This window comes from Petaurus breviceps, unplaced genomic scaffold (assembly GCF_028583685.1).
Source record: "Petaurus breviceps papuanus isolate PSGF00001 unplaced genomic scaffold, PetGlider_PUasm1.0 175, whole genome shotgun sequence".
In the NCBI taxonomy this organism is placed as follows: Eukaryota; Metazoa; Chordata; class Mammalia; order Diprotodontia; family Petauridae; genus Petaurus; species Petaurus breviceps.
In genome coordinates, this window is record NW_027185764.1 from 31278840 (window position 1) to 31298898 (window position 20059).

General features: G+C 38.5%; 2 protein-coding genes and 1 pseudogene across 3 annotated transcripts in view; all 3 read left to right on the forward strand.

The window, feature by feature from the left end:
• Positions 1-20059, forward strand: part of CKMT2 (creatine kinase, mitochondrial 2) — a 511259-nt gene that overhangs the window by 358659 nt on the left and 132541 nt on the right. The window lies entirely within an intron of this gene.
• RASGRF2 (Ras protein specific guanine nucleotide releasing factor 2) overlaps positions 1-20059 on the forward strand; it is a 323013-nt gene that overhangs the window by 235982 nt on the left and 66972 nt on the right. Inside the window, exon 18 of the mRNA XM_069085026.1 lies at positions 16963-17069. Within this exon, the coding sequence (XP_068941127.1) occupies positions 16963-17069 (107 nt within the window). The remainder of the gene's footprint in view (positions 1-16962; positions 17070-20059) is intronic.
• Positions 12861-13694, forward strand: LOC138158793 (actin-related protein 2/3 complex subunit 3 pseudogene; annotated as a pseudogene).

The following is a 20059-nucleotide window of genomic DNA, read 5'->3' on the forward strand; positions in this document are numbered from 1 at the left end:
CCACATACGAAATGTAAAGAGGCAGACATGTTAAATCTGGGTGATCAGAAAAGGCTTCTAGGAAGAAGTGATACTTTAGCTCATCTTTGATGTAGGAGATAGATTTCTATAAATGGAAATGTGGAAGGGAGAGTCAGAGGAAAGTGGAGAACAACTCGCAGTTCAGTCTGACTGGAGTATGCAGTACTTGGAGAGGAGTAAAGGACAGCTAGGTGATGAAGTAAATAGAAAGTCAGGAAGACCTGAATTCAAATCAAGCCTCCGACACTTCCTAACTGTGACCCTGGGCAAGTCACTTCACCCTGTTTGCCTCAGTTTCCTCATCTGTAAAATGAACTGGAGAAGGAAACAGCAAGCCACTCCAGTATCTTTGCCAAGAAAACCCAGAGTCAGACACTACTGAGCAATCACAGGGGGAATAAGGCTGAAAAGTTGGGATAAGATTGAAAAACTAGGCAGTTTGTATTTTTAGCAATGTGTTATCAAATCATAAGGGATCCCTGAATGTTTCTGAACAGCTCAGACTTACGGAATGTGAAGATTATTTTTATAATTTTGGGATCCAATCCATTTGTTAAACACCTACTATGTGGCAGCTATTTGGCTCAGTGGATTGAGTACCAGGTCTGGAGTCAGGAAGACTCATCTTTCTGAGTTCAAATTTGGCCTCAGGCATTTTGTGTCTGTGTGACCCTGGGCAAGTAACTGCACCCTGTTTGCCTCAGTTTCCTCATCTGTAAAATGAGCTGGAAAAGGAAATGGCAAACCATTCTAGTATTGTTGCCAGGAAAACCCAAAATGGAGACACAAAGAATCAGACACGACTGAAACAACTGAACAAGAACATTTGCCAGGCTAAACACTGCCCCGAAGGTCCTCTATACTCTTATACTCTAACGAGGGGAGACAGCACAAAGAAGGATGCAGGAAGAGGGTGGTGGGACACAGACCAGGGCACATCAGTGCCAGCATCGTGTTCTGTGGAGCTGAAACCAGGCAGAACAACAGATACAAAATGGAGCCATCTGAGAGCCCAGTTTCTGCCCTCTATGAAGGAAGGCATTGGGAGGAGCTCGTCACTGCATCCTCTAGCCCTCTAGTCAAAGCAAAGAGGAGGCTGAGGGAGCCACTTCCGTCAGTCAATCAAGGCTTAAGTTAACAGCATAGTGGTGAAATTAGAGGTGATAAGCTTTTCCTGAGAGGAGTATCTTGTTTCCTGCTGTGAAAACCTGTCAGAGAAGCAGATGCAGAGTGGGGTGGGATGAAGGAAGAATTTGATTGAGGAAGAGTCTGGAAACAGGGAAAGATTTTTGTGTAGCAAGACAGTGGCACGTAATGATAGAGGAAAAAAAAAACAGAACTTCGGGGCAGGGGAAGTATTAGATAGGGAAGCATTAAGATAAAACTGAAAGATTAAATCAATTCCAAAGTTTCAAATAGATGATTGATGTGGCAGAGGCTTCACAGATCCCTAGTTGAAACTCATAGACTAAATTACTGCAAGAAAAGTGGAATGAGGACTTCCTGGATCCTACCTTCCAAGAGAATGTAATTATGTTCCTAATAATTTGGAGTCACTTTAAGATAGTCTATTCACATAATTTGCACTCCCATCCCCCCCCCCTTTTTGCTTTTGGTCTTTCTTTCAGTTTTTCTTGGCTCCATTACTTCTTACCTCTAGCATCCCCCTAACATGACTTTGAAAACAATCACCAGCCAACAGCTTTTTCTCCTGGTCAGTGAATTATTTTAAACTTTGAATCTTTAGGTCTTCCTGTTTGTTTTTTCAATTTTCTTTTTTTAGAAGTCATATGACATATATAGGAAGAACGTTGGATTTGGAGTCAAAGGACCTGGGTCTTTGATTCTGCTAATTAAATGTATGTGTGGCCTTGGGCAAGCCATTTCAGTTCTCTAGTTTTCAGTTTTCTCATCTGTCAAATAGAGATAATAAAAATGATCATAGCTATTTGCCTCAGAATTGTGAAGAAAGCACTTTGCAAACCCTGAAGTGTTCCTTAAATCTAGAACGTGAGCCAATCCATCCATCCACACAAGTTACCAGGAAAGCTATCTCAGGTTCAAATTATCCTATGGGTCAACATCCACTCATAAACATAAATCACTAGGTCCAACTGATGTATTTACTTTTATCTACCAGCCAGGAGACACATTAATTCAAACAGAAGACATTCAAACAGTTTAACAAATAAAATGGCAAGTTTCTTCCTATCACTGTTTTCTCATACACATGAGGTGCACTCTTCTAAAGATTACCACCCTACTGATAAGGGAGGGCATATATACAAAGAACATGTGTAACCGAAGACAATGCATGAAGAACAAACATATAGGAAACAAATATGACCAGAGCATAGCATGGTATAATAATGTATTATATGTACATGTCATATATGTTTTTATATAAACGTGTATGCACATGTCTGTATATATGTATTTATAACATGCACACATGCATGCACATGGACGCTGTGAAGTCTTGATTTAGAAGGTGCTGAGGAAGATGTGACCTCTTTCCCAGCCTCAGCCCTGTTCACCTCCTCCCGGCTACCCATCTCACACTGAGAATAAACATCCCACACCCCCAGATTAGAGGATATTAAAGTTGGAAGGGATCTTAGAGACTATGATTGAAAGCACAACCTGCTCAGAGTTCCCAACTCTTACATTTTTCCTGGAGTAGGGAAATAATTAAGTAATTAGCCAGAGAACTGTAGGTTTTTGGCAGTAAACTTGAAAGGCAGGTTTTCCATGGAGAAACTACATGAAAATAATTGAAAGCTGATGATCCTTGAAAGGTTGTGCATATACCAGGTTTCTTGTTAGTCCTTTCCTTTGGAGAGGAGAGCTACTCCACAATGATTTGTACACTCTCTCTGTGAGTACCAGGAAATGGCTTGATGAGGGAACAAAGAATGAACTTGAAACACTGTGCTGTGGAAATGTTTCACCAGAGACTTCAGTCTTGATGAATTCTTAGAGAAAGTATATTAACTAATAAAAAGTTAGCACACATGCTTATCATTTTGCCATTTTTAATGGCAATATTTCAGCTTAGAGAAGGCAACGTAAAATTTTATCAGTACAGAAAATGTTTCTTAAAGAAGATAGCTTTATCAGAATTATTGACAGAAGAAACTGAATAATATTAAAACTAGAAGACTCATTTTTAAGGTAAAATAATACAGTCGCACATGTTTGCTAATAAAGCAAATAAAATCCTTTTATGCTTTTTTGGGGAATGCAAAGGGGCATATTAACAAATACTTGGAAATGTGTAACTTGAGGGAAAATAATAAATTAATTGGGATGTTGTTTTTGTATCACTTATAAAAATAAACAATATTGCAAAGCCAAAATTAAATCTCAATTAGGAACTTCTCTCATTACAAGTAAGTAACACACTCTGTTTCTCAAGTTACTTTGGGATGCCTAAGAAAAATCTTTAAGGCAGCTAAGTATTCTTATATCTTCATCTATTAATCATTTTCTGTGGGTTTTCTACAGAAGATCACAGGTACCACTAGAATTTTGGATCTATCTATCTATCTATCTATCTATCTATCTATCTATCTATCTTGCTTTTTGGAGGGGGGAAAGTAGGACAATTGGGGTTAAGTGACTTGACCAATGTCACATGGCTATTTTTTTGTGTTGTGTCTGAGGCCAGCTTTGAACTCAGGTGCTTCTGACTCCAAGGCCAGTGCTCTATTCACTGCGCCACCTAGCCACCCCTACTAATCAATATATTTACAGTGCTAAATGATTTAAGATACAAACATTGACAAACTTAAGAGACTATCCCTGCCCACAAATAGCCTTCATTTTAGTTAGACAGATCAAAGATGAACACACGAGATGATTAATAAACGTACAAGCACCCTATGCAGTAGTGCTTTGTGCCAATATCCATAAGTAGGTCTATGATCTCTCATGAACTTGAATATTCCCAACAGAGATTCAGAGTGGAAACTAGCTATGCCTGCCCGTTCTGTGGACTTCATGTCCTTAAGGGTCAATCTAGCATATTGGGGGCCTTCCTCACTTTCTCCTGACATCACAGAAGTTGTCTACCTGTGCCCCCCGCTTACCATGTGACCACTTAGTCTTCCTTCTCAATCCTCCATTTTCCTAATGACATCTTTTACTCCTGTTCTTCTCCAATGTTCTTTGTAATTTGATGCATCCTGCTCATATCCAGGAATCACAGGGTCAGATCGATGCTTAAAGGAAATTATTTTGGCAGTAATATGTAGGATGGACTGAACTCAGGAGGAACTTGTGGCAGAAAGAGTAATGACTTTTTCTCTGATGCTTATTTTCACTTCTTCAGGGCCTGTCATGGTCCATGTTTTGAAATCATCTACCAGCACTGGGAGAATATTGACATTTAAAATAGGGATCTTTGTTTCTGGGAGGAATTAGAAGTCATTAAAAAAAATTGCAATTTCCTGAAGGTAAACCAGCCCACTGGCTTTCTTCTGTTTAATTCTAGGCCCAGATAAGTGTCCATTTCTATTGTCTATACCAGATACATAACTGATGGGCAAGTTCCACAAGAGAACTTCATCATTGTTGTTGTGTCATGAACCCCTTTTGGAGTCTGGTGAATCTTGATGGACCCCTCCTTAGAATAGTGGTTTTAAATGCATAAAATAAAATACATAGGATTACAAAGGAAATTAATTATATTAAAATAAAGATGTATTTTTTTTTCATTAGTTCATACATCCTTGAAATCTATGCACGGATCCTTTGGTCCATAAATATCAGATTAAGAACCCCTGTCTGTAAATTGTCCTTCTGATTGTATGTTATATGTAATCTGGACAATCCTTGTCTTAAGTCACTTGCTTTTTCTCTTCCTTCCTTCCTTCCTTCCTTCCTTCCTTCCTTCCTTCTCTCCCTCCCTCCCTCTCTCTCTCTTTCTTTCCCTCTCTCTCTCTCTCTCTCATGCTTTTTGGAGGGCAGTTGGAGGTAAGTGACTTGCCCAAGGTCACACGGCTAGTTTTTGTGTTGTGTTTGAGGCCGTATTTGAACTCAGGTCCTCCTGACTCCAGGGCTGGTGCTCTATTCACTGTGCCACCTAGCTGCCCCTGATTTTTCTTTTGTGTGATTACAGGCCACTTCCTGGGGGCCCTGTGATGCTCAGGGATTAATGGAACCTGCATGTCAGAATCTGGAAACACCATCACTTGGAAGTCCTCGCCATCCCCAGAGTATCTCTTCAACTCGGGTTCATTTTCAATTAAGGCAACTTCTCTTCTGGATGTTTTAGACTGTTAGAAGTGGCACAGTGGATACAGTGCCAGGTCTGGAGTCAGGAAAACCTGAGTTCAGATGTGATTTCAGATGTTCACTAGCTGTGTAACTCTGGCCTTGGCACTTACCTTCTATTTGCCTCAGTTTCCTTATTTGTAAAATGGGGGTGATAATAATCTCTACCTCCCAGGGTTGTTGTGAGGATCAAATGAGATAATGTCCTTAGCACAGTGCCTTGCATATAACAGGTGCTATATAAATGTTAACTATTATTATTATTATTATTATTGCTTTTTGGAGTGCAGTTTGAGGTTAAGTGACTTGCCCAAGGTGACATGGCTAGTTTTTGTGTTGAGTGTCTGAGTTCGGATTTGAACCCAGGTCCTCCTGATTCCAGGGTCGGTGTTCTATTCACTGCGCCACCTAGCTGCCCCAGCGATTATTATTAATATAATGAAGTGTTCATTTGTATAGGCTATCTAATTAGAAAATATGATGATATTTGATAAAGTTTTGATTTTGTGATACAAACTGTGAGGAGAGCTTAATTTGAATTTGCATTGTCAAGAAAATTCAAAGAAATGAACCTTGATCTAGGATTTAAAGGGATGGGTAAGATATGAGTAAGCAGAAGGAAGGGGGCATGTGCAGTCACACAGGCAAAAACAGAGAGGTAAAGTGAATGTGTCAGATGACATGAGCAGTGGCATAGAGTTTATGTTGAAATGTGTTGGGAAATATGATCGGCTAAGTAGAGTAGGACCAGATAATAATGGAGAGCCTTAAAAATTAGGGGGAACAGTTGACTGGTCCAGGCTCAGACCATTGTAAATTTTTGAGCAGGAGAATAAAATGTCAAAAATGGTGTTTAGAAAAAAAATCTGGCAGAAGAGATGAAAGGGGGAGCCAACAGAGAGAAGAACACCAGCTAGGAGGTCATTGTATTAATTTAGGTATGACAGCTTGAACTAAGGTTGTGACCAGTGAGGAAAGGCCAAATTAGGATAATATTATGGAGAAAGAATTGAGATTATTAGAAGCAAGAAAAGGGAGGGAGGACTCTTTTGCCATAGGCTTATTTGCCCCCCACCCCCACTCCATAACTCTGCTCTTCTTCTGTCAGCAAATGGGAGCTCGTTGGGGACTGATACTGTTTTCTTCTCATTTCTGTATACCTAACACCTAGCACAGTGTTATACTGTATAAGGAATGCTGAGTGTATTTGTGGATGTATATCCAAAGAATGTTTAATGAGATTATGTTGAATTAAACATTTCTGCTTTGAAAAGTGAGGAGTATCCAATCTTTTAATATTACAGGGCCAGATTCTGTCCTATTTCTGTGTTTATGCACTACTTTGGAAACTTTAAATCAATTGATAAATATTTTAAAGCACCTTGTATGTGCTAGGCCCTGGGGATGCAATGGATGAAGCAATCCGTACTCCCAATGAGCTTATGTTCTAATGGAAAAGACAAATGACTATGTAAATACAAATAACATTAATAGAAAGCTAATAAATGTAAAGTAGTTCAATATAACATAGTTTGTGAAGAAGGGCACTAGCATTTGGAGGGATCTTCATGCAGAAGACGGTGCTTGAACTGCATCTTAAAGGAAGAGAAGGAGATTGTAAGGTTAGGTGTAAATGCATTCAGGCATGTGGCCAATGCAGAAACACAAATGGAGATGGAGAGTTTGGTGTGAAGTACAGAGAGCCCAGGTTCACTGGATCACAGAGCGAGAGATGAGGAGTAACATCCAGCATGGCGAAGAGATAGATTGGGGTTAGATTGCACAGGGCTTTTAAAGCTAAACAGAACAGTTTATATTTTATCCTAGAGGGCACTGAAGTTAATTGAATATAGGAGTCATAGGGTCAGATCTATGTTTAAGGAAAATTATTTTGGCAGTAGTATGTAGGATTTACTGGAGTCAGGAGGAATTTGTGGCAGAGAGTAATTAGGAAATTCTTGCCATAATCTAGGTGAGAGCTGATATGGGCTAAATGAAAGTGGTGGTAAAAGGGCAAGGGAAACTTTCATGGAATGGGAGAGATGTTATAAAGGTAGAAACAGCAAGATTTGGCAACTGATTGAATATGTGGGGTGAGGGGACTAGGAGTTCAGAATAATGCTGAGATTATAAACCTGGGAGTCTGGAAGGATGATGGTGGTGCCTTCAACAAAATGGGGGAATTAGGAAGAGAAGATTTAGGGGAAAAATAAATTCACTTTTGGACATCTTGAGTTTAAGATTACTTGAGGATAACTAGTTTGAAATGTCCTTAGCAAACTTAAAACACTAAATAGTTTATTGTTGTTTTTTTTTCACTATAGAGGTAGGGTTATTAACCTAGCATCTATGAATGTTTTAAAAATATTTTGAGGGGCGGCCAGGTGGTGCAGTGAGTAAGAGCGCCGTCCCTGGAGTCGAGAGAACCTGGGATCGGTTTTGGCCTCAGATACTTAACACACACACACAACACACACACACACACACACACACACACACAAACTGGCCGTGTAACCTTGGGCAAGTTACTTAACCCCAATTGCTTTAAAAAAAATATTTTGATAACTGTATTTCAGTATGATTGGTTTCCTTTGTAATCCTATATATTTTATTTTACACATTTAAAAACCTTATTCTGAAAAGGGTTCCAGAGGCTTCAGAGGAATGCCAAAGGGAGTCTATGACTCATGCAGAAATGTAAGAGCCTTTGGTTTATAGTGATAGAGCATATATCTTTCTCTTGGTAGGTCTTGTCCCTTAGATCACCATTATATTGAGTTGTATAACACTTCCTTTAGAAGGGAAGGAGTTTCTAACACTATGATTTCATTGGGATGGAGCGGTGGTTCTCAAAATGTGTTCCAGGGACCCAAAACCTTTTTTAGGGGTTCTACAAGGTTAAAACTATTTTCATTATAACACTAAAATATTTTAATTTTTAACATGGTAAATATCAATAGATATAACTTATAAAAACAGAGTTCTTGGAAAGGGGACACTCGCTAATTTTTAAGAGTGTATAGAGGTTGTGGGACAAAAAGTTTTGAGAACCTTTGGTATAAGGAACCCTATCTGTCAGTAACCTTCCCTTATTAATGCATTTTATTTATTTATTTTTTTAAAGCAATCAGGGTTAAGTAACTTGCTCAAGGTTACACAGCCAGTTATTTCTGGGTGTGGTGCTGAGTATCTGAGCCCAGATTTGATCCCCAGGTCATCCCGACACTGGAGCCAGTGCTCTTACTCGCTGAGCCACCTGGCCACCCCTAAGCAACTGGGGTTAAGTAACTTGCTCAAGGTTACACGGCCAGGTGTTTCTGGGTGGGTGCTAAGTGTCTGAGCCCAGGATTCGATCCCCAGGTCATCCTGACACTGGAGCCGGTGCTCTTACTCGCTGTGCTACCTGGCCGCCCCTATTAATGCATTTTGGCTATATATGGTCTTGGTTTCCTGGGAGCAGTGAGAGGTTAGATGATTTTATCAGGGTAACCCACACAGTATAGATCAGAAGCAAGCCTTGAATACAGGCCTTTCTGACTCTAAGACTATCTCTCTACTATGCCACACATCCTCCCATTCTGCTAAGTATTATAAGTAATCATTTGATATTTATTGTCTTCCAGATCACATTTGGCTATGGACTGCTTATAGCTATTTTTTTTCTTGATGCATTGTGACTTTTCTGCTATTTAACTTCCTTCAGTAACTTAGAAATAAGTCACCAATCAATGGTCTTTGGGTATTCATTAAAGTTACATGGACTAGTTTGGAGAAAATTCCTTCTACTGTTTAAACATCATACCTTGCTAATGAAATCCATGCTCATTAAAATATTTCTCATAAGTATATAATTAAATATCATTGGTTCATTCATCTTCATTATGGGCTTTGAATAAACTGTCCCATAGTTCACTGGTTTTTATTCTTACTAGCAAACCATCATTTATACTCAGCTTCTTAAAGAACTGAAAATGAAATTCTTTGGTTTTTCTCATTTCATTTTAATATTTGATGAAGATTCCCATTACTAAATGCTTTTTATTTCTCCACTTCTCCCATTATTCTCCTCCCCTTATTGGCACCTGCTGTCCTTCCTCCCTAAATAACCCCGTCCCCTCCAATTGTCAGTGTCTGCTAATAGAATTTTAATAGATGGTTACTGTGCTCACTTGGGGAGGGAATCAAATTGTGAGTAAAAACTCTGCAGTTTGTTGTTTTGGTTGATGGAAAATCATAATGAATCATACAGTGATTTTATTTTGTTTTTGCCTAACTCATAATAAGTTAATGGCCACCAACCTGGCATTCGGCTGGAGGCTTTGCCTGACTGAACTGCATAAGTTCCCATTTCGGGAAACTAACCAGCTCCTATTGCTAAGACAAAACACCCGAGAATCTTTGTTTGATTTTTTTTCTTTCAGTCTTGTGAATTTTGAAATTCCGTTGCAGTGATATTTTAGTATGACAGAGGCATAACATTGAAATTGGTCAAAATGGTGGACTTAACCTGTTTAGCTCTGTTCCTTTTAAAGTTGAATCATGGTTGAAAACTGTTAGCAGTTTACATAATTAATCGACATCTCTCGGCCATAGAGTAAAGAAGTGAACACCGTTTCACAGTGTGTGTTTTATTGTTGTGTTCATGATCCTTCCCCAAAGGACTATCCAAGAGTAGTGTCTTCTTTCACCAAACAATATATACCTTTTTATTTCTTTTTTAAAAAGAGACTTGGGAGATAGAATGTTTACCAAGATAAAATTTTTCTGTCATCTTGACATAGCTCCTAACCTAGGCCCAAGTATTCCGGGCATATCTATAGAGGTTATACTGAAAGGGCATACTTTTTGCATGCCTTTAATCGATGTAAATAGGTTTGTTGTCAAAGAATCTTTACAAATTTTGATTTTAAAAGTAATACATCAGAGTATAATAATGTGGGAGCTTCTTCTACCCATGCATAATACGACCCATCTATGTCGTAATCTGCTAAATTCTAGGGAATTGCTCAAAACATGTAGAAAATCATTGTGATGTAGTGGGTAGGGCATCCACTTGTTGTCAAGACCTGGGTTCAGATCTGGGAATCTGATCCTCATCTGTAAAATGGGGACAATAATTCCCTTAGAACCTCCTTCACAGGATTGTTGTCAGGCTTAAATGAGATAATTATTGAAATTGATTGAAAACCTTAAAGTCCCATATTTGATGTTATTGAATCATCTCAGTCACATCTGACTCTTCGTGACCCCATTTGGGGTTTTCTTGACAAAGATACTGGAGTGATTTTCCATTCCCTTCTCCAGCCCATTTTATAGATGAGGAAACTGAAACAAACCGGGTTAAGTGACTTGCCCAGGGTCACACAGCCAGGAAGTGTCTGAGGCCAGATTTGAACTCAAGAAGATGAATCTCCCTGACTCCAGGTCCAGCTCCATACCCATTGCACTATCTAGCTGCCCTAAAAGTCCTATATAACCAATAATTATTGATGTTTCATCACTTAACCTCCTTGGTCCGCAGTTTCTCCATGTGTAAATTGAGGAGGTTAGACTGGATGACCACTGAGGGCCCTTCCACTGCTGGCTCTATGCTCCTTCTAGCTTTAAACCCATGATCTGTTCTAGTTCTAAAATTCTAAGATTTGGTTTTTAAGTCAGACTCTTTCTTTCCAGGTAGCTGTGTCCCCAAGCACTTTGTTGTACATTTTTATGTTATTTCATGTATTGCTAAGCTTTTCTGAGAGGTTCAAATTTTGGCCCTAGAGGGATGTGACAAGACTTATAATTCATCCTGCTGATTGATGTCACTGACAGGGTGGTCCCATTGGTGATGTCATGTTCTCACTAAGTCATGAAGTCCTGAAGCCATCTAAAATGTGTTCATGTGACAGGAATCCTCTGTATTCAGCAGCAGAAGACCAGAAAATTAATCCCTTGCTCTTATTTTTTTTATTTACAAGGCCAAAGAGACTCTCAGGAGGCCATGTAATCGAATCTCCTGCTTCTAAAAAAGACTACATAGTATATCCTAGATAGGAAGGAATTTATTCTATTCAGAGGTAATTTATAGATTAGAACTCAGACCAGATTCAATAGTCGGAGCTTTTTACAAAATATGGGTATTTTTTTGGTTCATGCACACACCAAGGGTTTTATCCCCCAAATCTGAGTCATTTGTTTGCCTTAACCTGGGATTTTTACCTAACAGCATCAGAATTGTGCTTGTGTCTATATCTCTACAAAAAACGAAAAAGGAACTTCCTTTAAGATGCCTAGTGTAGTAGCAGTAATAGTAGCACTTTGACTATATCTTATAGCAAGCCAAAGACTTTTAACTAGGACCATAAAGAATTAAAAAAAAAACTCTGCATCTAATATTATCCTAGAATTGAAGCCCCTTCTCCCCACCCCCTAAGGGAAAGCAGTCAAAGGTTGCTAGAGAATTGTAGTATAAGAAAGGATGAGCAGGATGCTCTCAGAAAAACCTGGAAAGACTTACGTGAACTGATGCAAAGTAAAGTGAGCAGAACCAGGAGAACCTTGTACACAGTAACGTCAATATCGCACAATGATCAACTCTGAATGACTTAGCTATTCTTAGCAATACAGGGTTCCAAGACAATTCTGAAGGACTTATGATGAAAAATGTCTACTTCCAGAGGAAGAACTGATGAAGTCGGAATACAGATTAAAGCATACTTTTAAAAATAAACTTTCTTTATATTGTTTTTTTTTGGGGGGGGATCTCTGTTTTCTTTCACAACATGACTGATATGGAAATGTTTTACATGACTGTACACGTATGACCCATATAAAATTGCTTATCACCTCAATGATGGGGGAGGGTAAGGAGGGAGAAAGAGAATTTGGAACTCAAAAATAGAAAAAAATAAATGTTAGGATTGTTTTCACATGTAATTTGGAGGAAAATGAAATGTTAAATAAAAAATAATAAAATTGGGATAATAGCACCTAAAAGGATTGAGAATCAGATGAGATCATGTATATAAAGTGCTTTATACCCCACCCAAAAACTTGCTAGAGAGACAAGCAGACCCTTTCTAATGAGCACTGTCTCCCCCAGGGACTCACACAGGATCCCCAACTTATAATATTATCCTCAAGTTGAATAAACCCATCCCCTAGTCTTACACAGTACACATAGCTCACAGTTTGCTCTTCTGCATCATGGCTCCATCCTTTCCTACCCCTTGGCTTTGGTTTCTGAGTAGACCAAGAATTCCTCCTCTTTCCACTAAGACACTTAGACAAGGAGCTTAGACAAATTTCTAAGAATTCCTATACTGCATCAGCAGCCTTGGTCTAGCAATTTTACTGCTTTTCTAGAGACTATTCTATTAGTCACTCCTCCTTCGCTGATGTTGGCTTACATTTCTGTAGCTCCTGGCTTTCCCAGGAGACCCTTACTCCATCAGTGTCTCTGTCCACTGCTATCCCTGAGACCCCATGGTTTTTGGAGGGGTTGTACAATTCCCTCATATACATGGCTCTCTGGAATTCCCACCTCAGCCTTTTCTCTGGTTAATATGGTTTTGGTTCAGACTGGAAGTACTGGGGTCTCTGACAGGAACCACTACCTTCTGCTCACCTGAAGCCCAGGCCCAGCTCCCAAGATGCTGGCATGCCACCTCTCTCTCATGGACCCCGGCATCAAACTGATTGGAAACATGGCACTATTACCCATTAGGAGTCAATTTAAAGGACCAGTTCCAAGAGAAACAAAAGACATAGATATTATGGATGAGGCTATCTGTTATTTCAAGGCCAATGTCTTCTTCAAAAACTATTAAATTAAGAATGAAGCCGATAGGACATTGACCTACATAACTCTTTACATTTCTGAATGTTTAAAGACATTCCAGAAATGCAACCCTGAAAGCCAAGGAGAGAAGGAACTATATATGTTGGGAATCACTAATTTTCCTATTCCTGGAGAGCCAGGTTTAATTATGCAATTTATGCCAAACCTACAAATAAGCAAGAAGATGAAGTGATGAGGGCCTATTTACAGCAGCTGAGGCAAGAAACTGGGCTGAGGCTTTGTGAGAAGGTCTTTGATCCTCAGAGCAACAAACCCAGCAAGTGGTGGACTTGCTTTGTGAAGAGGCAGTTCATGAACAAGAGTCTTTTGGGGCCCTGGGCAGTGACCAGATCTTGTGCAGTCGTCCCCATTGCAGGAGCATTCCAAGTGTGGCTGCAAGATGTACACAGTTCTTGGCCTTTGTTTCATAAAATTTCAAACCAAGGAAGAGGAGACACGTCCTTACTGGAAAAGCCCTTTATTAAGAATGTTGGGATTTAAGGGTCATTGAGAATTTTTGCAATGTTAAGCTGGTGCTTAATGATAATAAAAAAGATTCCTTAACAAAAAAAAATGGTTTTGGTTCTCAGTGCTCTTTCCTCTAGATAAGTAGTCTCCAACCTTTTTTGATTATATATTCCTATAAGTAAAAATTTTTTGAGTATACACTCTCAATAAATGTATTATTTTAATTTATAAATTACATATATGTGTATACACACAGACACACACACACACATATACATATATACACACACACATGCACATATAGCAGCCAGGTAGCATAGTGTATGGAGCTCTTGACTTAGAACCAGGAAGATATGAGTTTGAATTATGCCTCAAACACTAGTACTACCTGAATGACTCTGAACAAGTCTCTTAACCTCTCAGCTTCAGTTTCCTCATCTGTAAAATGGGAATAATAACATCTGTCTCAGAGTGGTTCAAGGATGATATGAGATAATATATGTAAAGTACTTTCTAAGTCTTAAAGCTCTATGTAAATACTAGCTATTATTTTATTATTACTACTATACAAATAACTATATTAAAACATACAGAAATAGAAATTACCAATAATTAAAGATGAAATTATATATCAACATAAGGTCAATACAGAGCCACTAGAGATTTTTTTAAACATTTTTATTTAAAGTTTTGAGTTCCAAATTCCATCCCTGTCCCCCTCCCTCCCCTGCCCCCTGAGATGGAAAGCAATCAGATATAGGTTTTTATATATATATATATATATATATATATACACACACACACATATACATATCTATGCAATTATGTAAAACATTTTCATATTAGTCATTTTGTATAAGAAAACTCAAACAAAAGAAAAAAATGAAAGAAAGAAAGTTAAAATAGCATGCTTCATTCTGTATTCAAACAATATCAGTTCTTTCTCTGGAGATGGATAGTATGCTTCATCATTAGAATTTTGGATTGTCTTGGAGTATTGCTGAGTCATTCATGGTTGATCATCATACAGTGTTGCTATTACTATGTACAACGTTCTCCTGGTTCTGCTCACTTCACTTTGCATCAGTTCATATAAGTCTTTACAGGTTAGAAAAACGATTATGTTGAAATAGTTATCCAAATATTTTTAATGACAAATCCAGGTACCAGAAGTTAAAACCCTTGTCCAAAGACAATATAATATGTTCCTGTTTGGGTTCTCTGAGCTGAGCTACCACACTGAGTCCTGATCCCCAAGTATTGAAGCACCTAATATGTATTTGGTACTGAACTATTGTGTGAGTACTAATACAAAACATTAGTCCCCACCTGAAGGAGCTATTCCAAGCACCTATGCTACAGGGCTTTGTTCCTGAAAATCATTTGATGAACTGTAAGATATTAACTGATAACAGTTGGTGGGTTTGTTTGTTTGTTTTGTAGTTATTGCATTTTAGTAACTGAGAATGAGGAAGTCCTTGAGGTCAGAGTCTGTGTGATTTTCTTTCCTTATAACTCTAGTACAGTGTTGGGCATGTAGTAAGTGCTATAAATGCTTATTGATAATGAATGTTAGAAATCAGAAAGGCTTAATGCCAAAGGCTTATGTGATAGAATTTAATGGCAAAATGTCAGGCATGATACCAGGAGGTGGGGGAGATATCTGGCAACAAAGAGCTTTTCCCAACACACTTGAAATCATACCTTAAGGATGCCAGTAACTTGATGTGTTCATAAGGCCATTCTCTGCATATTGCTGATCCATTTTAGTGGTATTCACAAGGTACTGATTGCTTCAGCTAATTATATCATCAAGCCTTGTTTGGAAGGGTGATCTAAATGAGGGGTTTGTCCTTTTTCAGGAAAACTCCTGAACCCTGCCAATAATATAAGGTATTAGGTTCAAATAAGCAGAAAGAGGATTAGAAGCCATTTTGAATAAGAGAAATAAATTTGCTGAGGTGTCATTTATACAAAAGATTGTTGTTTTTGGTCATCATTATAAACATCAAAACCAAGAACAGTCAGACCTGAATGGAAGTAGGATCCAGTAGCTAGGTCTAGAAGGAATGTTGCAGAAATATACATGGTGACCCTACACCATCTGTGCTTGTCTTCACTAAAATATTCAAGCCTTACCTTCGTTGAGCACACAATTTAAGGTAACATAGATAACCAGCTCTTACTATTGAAAAGATTTTGTAGAGATGTGAAAATCAGGATATAGGTCAAGAGATATTTATAATATCAAAATTTTCCCAATCGCCTTTTTTGGTTTTATTAAAGCCTACCATTTTACCCTTCAAAAACCATTTGGTACCTTCCCCTCTTTCAGAGGTCTTGAGAATCAGTCCCTCAATGCCCTCAAAGTCTGTGAAAACTTGATCTGTTCTATTTTCTCTTCTTATGTTTCCTTCTTAGTTCTATTTACTACCATTTCTATCTGTTTATATATTGTGCAGTATAATGGACTCAGTGGCCTTGGGTTCAAATCCTAGATCTTCTGCTTGCTACTTGACTTTGACCAAGACCTTCTTCTTTAGGCCTCAGTTTCTTCAACTATAAAATGAGGAGGTTGGACTACAGAATCTTTAAGGTCTCTCCTATCCCTAAGTATGTGAAACTATGTTTATTTACTACAAATCCATGGCAAGCTTCTGAAAAGTACAGTCTCAGCTACAATTATAAGTGGAATCATGTCAAATAGCAGTGTGTTGAAGGTCCCCTCGCCATCCTTCATAGAGATTTTTTACTTCACTGTCTTCCCATAGGCATGACTGTAGATTGGCTCTTTTTACTATTATTTTAGAGCAAGTAACAACACTGCAGCTTTGTATACCAGAGTTCACTAAGTTCTAGATTCTGGGTGAGGTTGTGGTGGCCTTTGCCCTCACCGTCCAAGGGACATTGGATTTATGTTTACAGAGTAAAGAGGTAACTCCAAAACTGGATTTTGGCATTTGTGTAATTTACAGGTTAAAGGTATGCACATAATCTGGGTCCAATACATTGAGGACCATTTTCTTATATCGTTACCTTTTGAGCAAAAGCATGAGCTAATACCGACCCAAATACACAGTTTTGAAAATTTGCGTGATAGAGTAAAGCAATTCCAAATGAGAGAAAGAGCTAGTTATTTAACCAGTTTTACATGTAATTAATGGTATTACAAAGTGTTGAGAGGCATTCATTTCACTGCACCTGCAACTATGTGGAACCTGGAATATAATAGGTAAGTAGAATTAACAGTGGCTGGAAAGCCCCAGTCTTGTATAGCAGTAGGTGAGCTTCATTCCAACAGTGTCCTAAAATAAATGACCTTTTCCAAGATTTGGTGAATTGGCTTTAACTACAATGTAATTTTTCCTCCAAAGGCTTTAACAACAGTGAGAGAACCTGTGACAAAGAGTTCATAATAAGAAGAACAGCCACCAACCGAGTACTGAATGTCCTCCGTCACTGGGTCTCAAAGCATTCGCAGGTATTTTTATGGTTTATTTATTTGTTTAATTATTTATTTGAAAGGATTTAAAACAATGGTTCTCTGAAATATGATGAGCATTTTTCAGGTCTGCAGGTAAGTAGCATCAGAAGAACACATACCATGACCTACTCTGTCTTTACACAGCATAAATTAGAAACTAAAAGAACCAGAAGGCCCTTAGATATCCTCTACTATAACTTCCTTATTTTATAGGTAAGAAAATGGAGGCCCAGAGAAATAATGTGACTTACCTGAGGTCATGCTGCCATTAAATGGCAGAGGAAGACCCAGAAACCCTGGCATCCTGACTTTGATCACAGTGTTCTTGCCCTTACACCACACTTTCCCCCTAGAAAATTAGCCAAGGAGGTCCCTACTTTTCTCATATCAAATCAATAAATGTTCTTGTACTACATCCAAACCTGTTTCCCTATCCTCAGTCCACAAAAATTACTACTGTCATGTAAAGCATGTATTTTAAATGATTTAAGATATTAAAACAGGTTTGCCTTTTGATCCACATTCATTTTCTGGGTTAATTTGGTTTCTCCTTCCAGTGCAGAATTAAAGCTCATTAGAGGAAATAAATCTAGTCCTTATTTACTTGTCTGGATCCTCTCGGATAGTTTGTGATTCTTTTTCTCTTCTAGGATCATATAATTAGGAGGGTCCACTTCCTTGGAAGTGACTCAGTTTAATTTTCTCTCTCATAGTCACTCCAGGACATATTAAACCCCTGACTCAAGACTAGAAAACTTTGAAGAAAGATACTGTCTGTATATGAAGCCAGGTCATTTAATTAAGGACTAGCAGACATTGTAGGGGCATCTAGGTAGCACAGGGGATAGAGTGACAGGCTTGGAATCAGGAAGACCTGAGTTCAAATGTGGCCTCAGATACTTATTTACTTATTAGCTCTGTGACCCCGGGGTCACAAGTCACTTACTCCTGTTTACCTCTGTTTCCTCATCTGTTAAATGAGCTGGAGAAGGAAATGGTAAGCCACTCCAGTATCTTTGCCACAAAAACCCGAAATGGGATCAAAGAGTCATACATAATTGAAAAACGACTGAATCACAACAAATTGGATAGTGTACATCACCAGCTAATGAAAAGGAAGAGGAAAAAGGCTTTAAAACACAAAAAATATTTTAGAGCCTCACTACTGACTTCTGAGAACTCGAAAGAATGTTAAAGATCATCCTCTGAGTCCAGTCACTTCATTTTACAAATTGAGACCCAGAGAAATCCAGGGCCTGGACTAAGGTTACAAAGCGAGTTGGCGGAGCTGTTGAGAGGAGAGCCCGGATTTTCTGTATTCTTTCCACCATACTGTCTGCACCTGGGGGTCCAGGCCTTACAGTTGCTTTGTTTTGCTTGAATCACAATAACTAAATTCCCGTAAATTCTGTCTAAGAAAAACCTGTTTGATGCCCTATTCTGTCTGGCAAATAATGCTAAAGGAAAAACTCCTCCATACATTTTGTTAACTAGGTCTGCTAGACAGATGAGGTTAAATTATACCATTACATTCTTGCTTAACTTGATGTGGGAGATAGATCCCTGTGTGAAATGATGGTCTCTTCCTCCAAATGGTGTACTAATGACCACATAATCCTTTAGTAACCCCAAGAGGCCCATCTTTTCTGGACCAGCCAAAGCACACAGCTGCCCAGGTTATTTCAGATTTATGGGTGCTTGAGAAAGCATTTCCTCTCTCACTGCCAATTAACAGCGTGTGCTAGAAACTCCATTCTCTAAGGGGATGGTAAAAGCAGAACTTGTAAGTGACTAAGGGGATGCAGTATTTTCCCGGCACAAGCTTATTATATAAGCATAGGCCTGGGCTGCCATGTGTCCCTGATGCATTTTAGGAAAGATCTAGCTAGCTGTACTTCCTCTATTACACTCTATTTAATGAGTAATTATATTTGAGTCCCTGTAGTTGGGTTTGGGGTGGCCCTTACACAGATGTCTCATCCTCACTTATTCTAATGAATTTTCTTTTCGCTTTTTTACCTGTCTATATCATATAGAATGATTCTGTTACCTTTCTACTTAGCAGTATTTGCCTTAGGATATGTGTCCTACTTTTTTTTCCTATTTTGGGAGTGTACAGTCTTTATGCGCATTTTAGGTTTATTTGCCAGAGAAATAGTGTGCCGAATGAAAGCACTCATAACATTGCACTATTCTGTATACCCTGGTAAAGCCCTCTTGGTAGACAGGCTAAACCAGGCTGAGAAAGTGGCAGGCCTCAAACCCATGAGTGACATAGAGGGATGTCTACTTCTAAGCATGTAAAGACTATCCCCAGTGACGTGGGTAGATGAGAGCAGTTTGTTCCAATGGCCATGAAGGTGGCTGAAACACATTCTGTGGAGTGCTTAGAGCGTGACACCCAGGTCCTCCACTGATTTGTCCACTGGTCATCTTGACTTCTGTCCTGCTCATGGACTTTGAATCTCAAGTGTTTGTTCACAAATAGAAAGTAGTATTTGTCTTTATATTTCTAGTCATATAGTGTCATAATTTTACTTTTCAGTAAGTACACACTGATTGTACTAAAATAGCCTTTATATATATGTATTTATATATACCAAGAATACTTAATTAAGAATAGACAAGCTAGAGATGAGAAGTTTGGTTGAGTAAAAACTTTTAAAAAAAGTTATAGTATATAATTTTCCCTTATTGAATATTATGTGTAATTTACTAATCTGCCAGAATTCCTGGTTTTATTTTTGGTGGGTTACTAATTCTAGATGGCTGTTATGTGGCACTTTTTATGTGACATTTTTTTTAATGTGGTTTTTAGGCTATGTGGCTTTCATGTTTTGTGGCTTTTTTCTCCTTGTGATCCAGACCTGTGATTCTGCCAGTAACCATGTGGAAATGTTGTATGCCAAAGTTAATTGGCATATCTGTAATTTATAATTGTACAGCGTTACCTGAGATAATGAGAGACAAATGAATTGGCCAGGATT